The following is a 12,270-nucleotide window of genomic DNA, read 5'->3' on the forward strand; positions in this document are numbered from 1 at the left end:
TGTGGGTTGGGTTGTACATTTTGTGTATATTGTATATATTGTACTATAGTTAGTGCAAGGGTGGTTGGTTGGTTGTTTGCTGTCTTTTGGTTTTGACCTTTCTTTTTAGGGTCTTCTGACATCTGGGGCAAGAAAAGACTGAGGATATGACGTCGGTCATGCGCATTTGTACCCTGACGTACTGACGTCAGTCAAATGCGCCCTGACCGACGTCAGCCTTATACTTTGATATTCGGGCCGACCGAGGACAGCGGACTACCCAATTGTTAGGACTGCAGCAATGTGGATCTTCGAACATCTACATTTATGGTAGGTACAAAACTGTACTTTTTTGTCTGCAGTCTCATATATTGCATTAAAAAGATGTTTTTTGTAGTGCTGAAGTTTTTCCTTGCTTCATTTGTGCACCCTTATCAAAACAATACAATTTATTGCTGGTTTTCTCTCTTTGATACTGAGCCTAAGGACAGAATCTGTTCATGTACTTCAGCATGAGGAGTTCTTAACCCAAAACAAAGGGATTATTAATGCATTCCACCCTAAAGTCTCTTAGGGCAGACTGCATGGCTGATTTAGCATTCATACTTACCCCTTAGACATGTTTTCATAAGAGGTGTTCCACATTCTGAGAGAGACACATAAGCCTAGTACAATGAAGTCCTGCCTGGGTAAGAGAAGATAGTCTACTTGTTATGCCATTGGTGAGGTCACGACCCTGCTTGATGCACTTATTTTCTGCCAATGGTGAGGTCATGATCCTGCTGATGCATTTATGTCCATGGTCCTTGAGTACCTGGTAGAAGTTTACAGGTCAGGGTTACTTTGTACCTCAGTGAAGGTACATTTTTCAGATATTTCAGCTGGCCTACTCTGCCTACCCCAACTCCTAGCTACCAATGATGCATTTCTTAAAAGGAGCCTACATTTGAGACCACCCAGAAAAGGGATTTCACCATGGAGCTACAGCTCTTTTAGAAAAGCACACCATGCATGCCTTTGAGCAAGCTCTTTCTACACCAGTAAAAATTTTGATAGGGACAGCAGGTCTGTTAGGGGCCGTGATCTCTTCCAGAAGAATTCTGGAATTTCAACTCTTAATATGCAGAGAGAACTTTATCTTCCCTAAACTTAGGACCATCATCTGTAGTAACCCTGCCCCCTCCTTTCATGCTTGTAGTTATTACATAACTACCTTAGAATTGCTAGACCCATGGAGTGTGGCCTAGGTAACGAACGTTGAAGTAACAGCTCATACATTGGCTGTGATGATGAGCACTACCATTCTGATGGTAAGGTGGGAGAGAAATGGCTGGGTACAGCATAGTTCCCATAGCAGGAGGGGCTGTGATACAACTACATAGCCTGAGGATGGATGTTAGACTTACCAAACCACCAGTTGGTAGTAGCCTTTCACAGTGGGTGTGTGTGGGTATATGTATTTATGATGGGAAAGACATTGTGAGCCTCCACAGTGATGGGATTCACCTTTCCCCTTGCCCGGGTGTGGGGTTAGGGCATAACATTTGCCTTCATTACCAAGACATCATTGAGGGCACAAAGCATCCACCACTCTGCTTTACTGAATGCAGAACTCTTGTCCTGGTACTGGATAAAATCCTTGAGAAAAGGATTTGAGTGAGAATTTTATTTTATTTATTTTATTTATCATTTGTTGACCGGGAAAGTCCGACTAGGTTCCACAGAGCCTGTTTTCAGCAGAGGCCCGGGGAGAAATGCTCCAGATGCATGTCTTTGGAATGTGTACCCGGAGGAAACCCACACGAACACAGGGAGAACATGCAAACTCCACACAGAAGGCTCCCCAGCTGAGAATCGAACCGGAGAACCTCTTACTGTGAGGCGACAATGTTAACCACTGCACCACTGCGCCGCCCAATATGTCTGTTGGGCAGTAGTTTGATGGTCTGCAGGAGTGGTGGTAAAAACTGCATTGTTTTTCTTTTTTTTTTCTTTCTCTTTTAAAAACTGTATTTTTCCCTCTTTTTTTATTCTAACTTTGAATCAGGTTATACATATTCATGTTTATTTTTTCCATCTCCCCAACATGAGTGAGAGAAGGGATTTTACACTTCCTTGATATGCAGAGCCAGCTGAAATATTACTTGGACAGAATCAAAGAAATAAGATTATCTGAACAGCTGCTCATTTCCTTGGTACATAAGAAAGAGGAGACACCTGTTTCTAAGCAGATACCAAAATAGTACATTGTATTTGTTTCTGTTGCACCTTTCATGGCAAGACAGTTTTAGGGCAACTTAGAGCCTACTGCACTAGGGTCACAGCGGTCACCACCACATTTCTGAGAGCACTAACACTCAAGCTGTCCTGGAAACCTCTTACATGATCATCTGTCCACCACTGTAACCCGGCTTGCACTGCAAGGTGTTGCGTTTGGGCATTTCTTGAACGTATAGACCCTTCACCAAGGTATTGTCCTCAAAGGCTGAAGACATTAACTCATATGTAGCTCTGGAACTTTGCACAGTAACTTCCAATGGGCAGAGCCTAAGCTTTTTTTTTTTTTTTTTTTTGATAAAATCAAATTATGTCTTCACATTTCAAACAACCGTACAGATCTGTGGAACCACAGGGGCTTACTAAGGAAATGTAAATGGCAAATTCTTCAGCACAAATTATTTTTATAATGATAGAATTATTTAGCTTAAACTGGAGTTTGTAAGTTACAGTAAAAAGAGTAACTGTTAAGTTTGTAGTATTTTGTAAGCAGCTTACAATATGTCACAACCCCTCAAGGTCCACACATACTGTTAGCAGCATTTTGTTCATCCAGCTCAGATCGGTCATATGAGGTTTAGAAGTTTTTGTTTGCTGCTTGGTTGTTGAGATATTTAGAAAAACATGAATTTTATGACAATTAAAATAAATATTATATGAACAACAGTTAACATCTCTTTCCCTGTAGTAGACACAGGTCAAATATCACCACAGGTGTGTTTGCCATAGTGTAAGCTGCAAGATGCACTATTTTAATTCTTTGTGTGTATCATGGTTTTGAAGTTAGTAATACAAGTATGAATAAGTAATATTTGTTGCCTAGAGGCATCATTAGAATTTATCTGCAGAAAGCCCTGCAGGCATCACCCAGCTGTAATGAGTTAAGAAGAAGAATGTATGTGTTTCCCTACCTTGGCAGTTGGCTGCAGGTAGCAATTCCAAGGATACTCAAGAAGGGTCATTGAGGCAGGGCTCCCTTGGCTGAAGTATGTTGGGATCACCATAAAATTGTGAAAAGTCCTGTCTGACTCCTGCTCAGAGGATAGCCTTTATAAGCATGGAGCTGGGCACTATTCTCACTGGCCAGTGCTGGCCTTGCAGAAGGCTAAGGCAGTTATAGAACTGACTTGACTGGGTTATGGTACAAAAAAGGATCTAGGCATAGACTCATCTATATCTTTCTGGATTAATTGCTGCCACAGTTTTCAGGGTACCATTTGCGCACTAGGAGATGATTGTATTGCAGTAGGTTGTTTATCATTGGTTGTACAGCCTGTTGTCCATCTGGAATCATACATCTTATAGTAATCTCTGGAGTGATGGATAAAGCCAACTAGCTTTTCTGATGGGTCTTTTCTACAGCTGAGTAAATTGGAGAGTCTAGTGACAGATTATTCACTTACAAAGTGAAAGCCCACCTCAACTTCTATATGGTGCAAGGACTTTTGCCTTTGGATAAAGTGGCTACACATGTACCAGTTGGACCTAAGAGCACTCTTCTGGCCCTTAAATCCTTTAAAGTAAAGCTGCTGCTAGGACATGGTCCCATGCAGCCAGATAACCAGTCTTGTGTGCAGTATGTAAACAATAAAGGAGGCATATGGCCATAACCCTTGTACTGGAAAGCCATGCTTTTCTGGCAGTGGGCCATGGTCAGGATAAACACTGTATCAGCATTTCACATTCACAGGGAAGTGAATGAACTAACAAACCGAGCTTCTGCTCCCCTCATAGCAGAACATTTTGGATTTAGAGTCTTTGCCTGTTCTGAGTCTTCCACAAATGGTGCACTCTGGAGATCAGCTTATTTGTGATCCTGGTCCTTCTCTGGCTTTGCTGTCAGTTCAGTTGTGCAGAGTGTGAGGATGGAGATGAGTGTGTTATTTTTGGAAAGTTCCTGCACACATTTCCATCGATTTTACATTATGTCACAAAAGAAAGTCCAAAAGTCATTTTCTTTACCCATGGCGGTCAAGCAGTTCATAGTCTCAGGCATCCAGGTTCCTGCTAACATGCCATCAGAGCCTGACTGCTGCTGCTAGTTTTCCCACTTAAGTCTCCAAGGTCTCTAAGGCTTTAGTTAGCAGTGCACTCTGTAGACCTGTGCTGCCAAGTGAAAAACGTGGGGGCACGAGGTTACATTGATGTGCTTTAACGAAAACCTGAACCATCCTGCATGAGCTCTCAAACCCATGCATAGTCAAAAACATTTACGGTTACAGCAGTTTTGTTTACCTTATGCATGTTTGGATAATTGTTCTCTCTCTGATGATACTGTGAGACTTCCAAGTAGGTTTCTTTTGAAGCTTGTATCTGTTTATTCACAGATGCTACTCTGTTTCTGTGTTTTGCTAATTTTTTAAGATCTTTTTGGTTTGGACCTTATTTGAGACCACCTGTTAACGGGAAGGACCTCAGGCTTTTTTTCATAAGCCAAGTATTGGTAAGAGCAAAGCTAGACCATCAACTCATCCTGTACTGATGATCCCCACCCCTGAAAAAAAAAAGAAACCTATCTGTAGCTAGTGAAGTCTGGCATATTGTCCTAGATGCATTAATAAACACCTGTGTGCTGGAACACTTGTATTCTCTGTAGGGATAATTTGTATGTATGCTTTCATCAAGTGAGGTTTGTAATTGTTTCTGTCTCGCTCGCGCTCTCTCTCTCTCTCTATATATATATATATCTATAGATATATGTGTGTGTGTGATTTTATATAATATTGTGTGTGCGTGTGTCTGTATGTGTGTGTATGTGTATATATATATATATATATATATATATATATATATATATATATATATATATATATGTATATATGTATATATCTGAGTTACCACAGGATTATATGGGTTTTAGTCTGACCAAATGACTGACACTTCATTTCACTGACACTTCATTTCACTGACAGTTGGTACTGGCAGTGTCTAGAGCACTGTAAGGCAACTAAAAGGAATATGTCCTTTTCCCCACTGTAGTGTGACCCTGGAGTTAGTATATATAGTTGGGGGTGCAGCCACCCACTTACTTTGGTTTTACTAAACAATATAAAACCATAAGCAGAGAATATAACATGAAAGTAAATGGGGGGCTGTGCCCCCCAATATATATACTAACTCCAGGGTCACACTACAGTGGGGAAAATGACTTGCCTTGCAGTGCTCCTGACACTTCCAGTAACAATTGTCAGTGAAATGAACTGTCAGTCAAATGAAGTGTCAGTCATTTCGTCTCAGTCAAATGAGTGTCAGTCAAACAAGCTTTTGACAAAATGAAGGTAACCTATATATATATATATATATATATATATATATATATATATATATATATATATATATATATATATATATATATATATATATATATATATATATATATATACACACACACACGACGTGTGTGTGTGTGTGTGTGTGTGTGTGTGTGTGTGTGTGTGTGTGTGTGAAAGAACATTTGTAATTGTTTTATATGCTGTGTGTAGTACATGCACAGATCAAATTGGAAATACTTCAGCATTTCATGATCTAGATTTTTCAGATGATGCAAGCCTATTTAGAATTTCCTTGTGTATGTTTTAAGTGTTCATTTAACTGTGTGTGACAATGGGGGGTACCCCAGTTGAAAAACACATGATGAATGGTAGCTGTGGGAGGGGAGGAGGTTTTGACTGTAGTATGAGTCTAAGAATAGCAGACTATAGGTGAGGCTGCCAAAGGACTGGACCCTCTGACCACTTGTTTGCAGTTTGTTATTCTGTTTAATGACATTGTATCAGAAGTTACATTAGGATTGGACAGTTTTTTTGGATGTAAGAAGTAGAATTGTAAGATGCACTTGATCGGATGTGTTTTTGTGTCTCAGTTATGGTGCATTGTAAGAAATCCATTGCTGATCCATAACTCACTGCTATGATTTATTGTAGGTAAAGGTGAATGGAAAAAGAAAAATAAGTCTTTTTGGCAGAACATCCGCAAGGCTCAGAAGGGGATAATGAGGCAGTCTTCAAAAGGTACAGTAACTGCTACTGCGCTATCATCAGTAATAAACTGCTTGTGCTGCTGATTGTTTGCAGAGCTTTGGCCAGCTGCAGTGTCAGGCAGATAGCTAACTGACTGTCTTTGTTGAATCAGTAACTCATTTATGTGCATGAGTAACCCAAGAGTAATGCTGCCGGCCTTGCGTTCCTTAATTTGTGAAATTAATAAACAAAGTTGCTTTGCTGTTAAAAAAAAAAAAAAAAAAAGATTTGTCTTTTTTTTTGTCCCTTTTTCATTCTACTAAAGTAGACTTGAACAGCACATTTCAAATTCTTGTGTTTCTATTTAACTTGAATATTGCTAAGATGTATCTCAAGTCAGCTTTCTTTTTTCACAGGGATTGTTACTGTATCACAAACAAACTGTGTCCTACTGCCACAGCGGCTTTTGCATGATGTAAATGATCAAACTGAATTATCACTCTTTACCTTTCAGGGGAAGATATTGGCTATGTAGCCAGTGAGATCACTATGAGTGATGAAGAACGCATTCAGCTGATGATGATGGTGAAAGAGAAGATGATAACTATTGAGGAGGCACTTGCTAGGGTATGAATATTTATTATGGTACATAGATACATCTTCAGTAGTTTTTGCTTCCTGTGTTATTTGCCCATCACGATAGTGTATACAAGACCCCGCTGTCCACCTACAGCCGTGGTTGCAGACGTTTGTAATGCCATAAGTTCTTGCTGCTGTAGGGTGAATTCTTCAAGTAGAACCAGAGAGCTAGAATTTGTGCCTCCTATAAAGCCTTAAGAGTAGCACCATTAACTACAGCTGTAGGGATGCATGGCTGTACTTAAAAAGTCCCCAGTGGTTGTTAGTGTAGTGCAGACCTATGACTCTACATAATTGACTTTATGTAGCGTGTAACAGTCCCCTTTTAAAGGGACATTGTTATACTCCTGCTTGATTCCACTTGCTGTTTTTTTTCAGTCACATTGCAGACAAGATCATTTTAAGCTTGTTTTTGTAGACCAAACCCTTTAATGTTTGCATATTATCTATCTGTAGTAATGTCTTTAAGGAATGTGTGAGATGGAAATTGACCTGGATGGGACACAGACTATAAATGCCAAAGAGCGTTTCACTTTGGGATGAGTCTTTCCTGCTTGTAGATAAGGTCGTAATGTAAATCCCATTGTTTTTGTGCTGTATATTTCAGTACAGGCTTACTATAGTTACATTACCACATATAGTACTGCAGTAATGTCCCATCGGCATGATCATGCCCCTGTTTGCCCCACCCTAGTTATACTTTTGAGTTGGGAAAATGAAATAGAAATATGACGGTATATTACTGATTTGAAGAACTTGGATCTGTCAAAGTTTTGGTATGATCCCGGGAAAATACGGACCAAGTCTGAATTCTTGTAATTTCAGAGTTGAAATTTGTATATAATTAGCAGAGTTGGGGGGGTGTAACCCCTCCACATTGGAGAGGTACAGATGGCCTTGCATCCCCTCAAACAATGCTTTTAGTAGTGTAAAACATCTTTCAGTTTACTGTTAAATCTACTAAGTCGTAGTTTTTCATAGTTTTGGCGCTCATGTTGTCCAATCTCAAATATCTAACAGAGTGTTGGAATTCTTCACAAGATGTTCGTAAGAAAGAAAAATACTGTGACTGTGATGACTACACATTTCTTAACAGTTCTGCTGGAGACTGTACTTTTCATTATATCACATTGTATTGCAGAGTTGCATGAAAGATACAGCTGTGCATGAGGTCTGATACGATTTGTCTTGATGCAGTGTTGGCATTTAAGTTGTTGGACAGTGCTTGTTTAGGTATTCAGGAAAAAACATCTACAAAATCTGCTCTAAAGCACATTTTTAAGAAAGATAGCTGTAACTGCATGTTCGTATTTGACTTTATCTCTGTGTAATCTATGATTTGAATACTGAGCTCATAGCAGCTACAGAAATTCAAGTAAAGTACGCTGCAGCTTTTTTTTTTTTTATCTAGAAAAGGGGTACACAGATGTCTTCACAAGAAACACTTGAAGGGACCTTTGCTTATCTCCATTTCCCTGGACTATTTTGACAAGAGGTCTGAGGTGATGTTTGTCAGAATATATACCATTAGGCAAAGCAATATCCATTTAAACCCTAGCAAGTGACTAAATTAATAGAGGAAACCAGAAGAGTGTGAAACATAGTGTTTTCATAACGGCTTTTCACAGATGCCCTCACAGTGGCAGCCTATGAGTGCACAATTGTATGTGCAGAGAAATGGCTAAATAGCTATAGTGAACAAAGAAAAAAGGTGTAGCATAACATACAAACCCTCTGTAGTGTTTTTAGATTTTGTATAGAATAGTTGTACATTCCACAAAGAGAGTAAATGATTCCAGTGAAAATGGGTCAGACAAAAGACCAAGCTGACACTGTCAGTATGATTTGTGATGTAAAATGCTTACAACTAGGATTGTATCGGTGTGGTTTGTTTTCATTTATATAAATGTATGATTGCGCATGTCATAAGTGATGGTTTTATAAAGATGTTTCTTTAAAATCGGGGACAGGAATTGAATAATTTATGTAATATTGCTTAAGTTATACGATATGTAGCAATATATGTGAAGCATGAGGTTTGTTAATTTTACAGTTTGATTACTGTTATATAAATGTAACTGTGCCTATGTCGCAAGTGATAATTGAATAAAGGTGCTTAAAAAAAGACCAAGCTGAAACATAAGTGCATCTCTAAACTCTGCTTACTTATGCCCATCTTTTCATCAGTCTCCCTTGACCCTCTTCATTAGCCATCTGCTTTACCAGGCTGCCTTCGACCTATTCTTTCTACACAACTTGTTGTGACCAAGAATATCATTACAAATACACACTCTTGCTTATGGGAATTACTGTGCAGCTGTAGACATCTTCATCTGATTTGCAATGTGCAAATGACTAACTGTAACAATTGTAGTACTACTGAAGTTATGTTTATGTGCTGTTGATAAAATACAACACAAAATTATGTTGTATAAATTGTACTGTTATTGTTCCAATGTGGCAGTAATGTTTGTATGAAAATTTTCTTTACATTTATCTTTATATCATGTACTTTTTGTGTGGAGCTTTTCTCCCCCAGGCCTCCACTGAAAATGGGTGACCAATATCCAGTCAGACCTTCTTGGTAACTTAAATATGAAATAAATAAGTGACTTCAGTAGATATTCCTGCTGTTCCTAATTAAAGTGTCTTTGAAAAGAGCTGGCATTAAGTTAGACAAGACACAGGCTCATATTTGAGTTACCTTCAGAACGTTATTGCTTCACCTGTTTTTTAGTTTCCATGTGTTTTCACTTCCTGGTGACGATCACTTGTCTTACTCCCCATCTTCTTTGTTACACATTTAAAGAAGGCCTCATTATTTATCTTTCTGTGCACTGGTAATATTTTCTTCATTTCCACCATAGCCTGATGATGATGTGGTCTACTTTCCTATTTTAAATCTGCATGTATCATTGTAAGCTCATTGCTTTTCCTAATTTTTGATCTACAGCATTCTCCCTGCCCCAGGTGGCCACAGTAAACAAGCAAATATATTGGGGCAAAACCATAAAGGGGTACTTTTAATTTGGTTAAACAACAACATTGATGTGTCACCATAGTAAAAGAATAAGGGAATAAAGATAGCAGTGATTTTTTTATTTTCCAAACTCGTGTAATGCAAAATCCTAGTGCTTTAAGCCATTTGTGAGACCAAGGCACTAAGATTTTTTTATTGACTTGTTTGCCTTTTGAAAACTAATTAGTAAGAAAGCCTTTTACCCAGGCCCTTACAAACTATTCTCTCCTTTTCGTAAAGATAGTCTCTTAATAATTTTATTGCTGTCATCCCATGCCTAGTGAAAGAATGAAATATGATGGGTATGGTGCCTCTGTATCTAATCCTTTCTTTGCCAGTCGCATTTTGACTATGGGCCTCTGTATCGTATCCCTATGCTTGTTGTAAAACTTGCTCCTTACAATGACCTAATCTCTTTCTCAACCTTTGATGACCACTGAAACCTTAAAAGAGAATAGTCAATCTATAAAGTACAAAGTCTGATTATATTTGCTAATTTAGTTCTTTGTGTGTTGTATGCTTCTGTAATATTGACCACATGCCTGTGCTTACGTGTCAGAAATCAGAAGGCTCAACTTCAAGTCTAGTTTTATTACCATGCCTATGACCTAAGCACTTTAAAGTATAAAACAAGAAATAACATTAAAATAATGGTTTAGTGTCCAGCTAAATCTTACAGAAAATTATTAAAATGCCCAAATTCTGTGATAAGAATATATAAGCCTGTTGAAATGCTCAAACATCAAAAGCTAGCCATAAAGAAGATGACTTGAGAAACTGCTTAAAGCCATCCAGTCATTGGGGACTTCTGGCAGCATATTACAGAGGTGTGGTCTCGGTAAACAAAACATCAAAGGAACAGACACCAGAGGATTCTAGCTGCAACTTTAAAGTTAACAGCAACCCCACAGCGGCTTAGTAAAGGGAGTAGAATGGTCTGCAAAATGCTGGCAGTCCTTAACCATAATGGGGGCACCAGTTACACAGGGCCAATTATTCCATGTCCAGAATTTCATAGAGAAGACCAGATCTGACTGCCAGCCATTGTAGACTGGAAAAAAAGTAGCATAGCATCACAGTACCTACTCAAGTGCATTTGATTGTAGCAAGGTTCCCACACAAGTAACCAGGCCACTTGCAAGGGTTTTGAGGTATCCCACTCAAGTACCCTAGCTGCATGTGATGGTATTGAGGTACTCACACAAGTACTCTTGCTGCATCTCATAGTATGGAAGTACCCAAACAAGTACCTTGGCTGCATGTGTTGGTACTGAGGTACCCAAACAAGTAGCCAGTTCACATATGATGATATAGAGGTTACCACACAAGTAGCCTGGCATCATATGATAGTGTCAAGGATACCACTCAGATAGCCAGATTGGATATGATGGTTTAGAGGAACTCCTAACTCCCTCAATATGTAACATGTGAAATACCCAGCAATTAAACTAACACTGCTCCTGTACCACAATTCCCCATCTCTATAAAATATGACAAATGCATAGGCAAACGCCTTAAAACCATAGCAACCATTGTATCTAAGCTAACCCTCAGTGGTTACACCCATCCAAACCCTGCACCTTCAATTATTTAGGACAAAATTCCATACCAAACAAATTACCAAACCAATACTATACTAAATCTCCCTATAAAAGCAGCTAACCTCTTACCACTAAATATCATTATCAGGGGCATTGTTAACAAAATCCATGAATGCCATGCCACACGCTATTTATATTCTCCAGACATTACCGTAATTACAGAAACATGGCTAAAACCTGATAACAGCAGCAACGAAATTCTGATCCCTGGATAGAGTATCATAAGACAAGACTGAAAGAGTAAAAGAGGAGGTGGAATAGCAATGCTATTTAAAAGCAACCTTACCCTTGGAACCATAGAGCAGTAGGTTCCAAACTTTGACAATGCAGAAGTAATTTTTGCAAAATTAAAGATCGATCCTAAAAAAAATTATAAGAACCTATATAGCACCAGAAAACAACCTATCCACTTTAGAAAACATTCTAGACTGGTCCTCAAAATCCCTGACCCAAGAAACAGTAATCATGGGTGACTTCAACATCAGTTGGAACACCTGTAACTCCCAAAACCCCACCAACCACATCAACCTCCATGGCGACACCCATATTATTCAAGTTCCCACTAGGACCGATAAAACATCTAACAGGCACTCCATCCTCGATTGGATTTTAACTAATCGACCTGAACACTCCTTTCACTCTGACCATATCCAAGACAGCTTCAATGATCATATGCCAACATTTTTAATTAGACATCGAGTAAACCCACCTACTGTTAGTACACTACTAGCCATCCTATATGTAACAAAAGAAACTTTAACCCCCCAGCAACTCATATCCACCCTGAACCTTTGTA

At 38.9% G+C, this 12,270-nt stretch overlaps 1 protein-coding gene across 6 annotated transcripts in view; it reads left to right on the forward strand.

Moving 5' to 3' along the window:
* SASH1 (SAM and SH3 domain containing 1) overlaps positions 1–12,270 on the forward strand; it is a 1,700,050-nt gene that overhangs the window by 1,179,232 nt on the left and 508,548 nt on the right. For 5 of the 6 annotated variants that reach the window (XM_044068900.1, XM_044068881.1, XM_044068872.1 and 2 more), the window contains exons 6-7: positions 6,180–6,266; positions 6,730–6,842. In XM_044068900.1, the coding sequence (XP_043924835.1) occupies positions 6,180–6,266; positions 6,730–6,842 (200 nt within the window). Of the gene's footprint in view, positions 1–6,179; positions 6,267–6,729; positions 6,843–11,011; positions 11,017–12,270 lie in introns of those variants that run through there. The other variant, XM_044068917.1, reaches the window with a different exon arrangement.

Source organism: Protopterus annectens, chromosome 1.part0 (genome assembly GCF_019279795.1).
Source record: "Protopterus annectens isolate FY-2018-M chromosome 1.part0, PAN1.0, whole genome shotgun sequence".
Classification (NCBI taxonomy): domain Eukaryota; kingdom Metazoa; phylum Chordata; order Ceratodontiformes; family Protopteridae; genus Protopterus; species Protopterus annectens.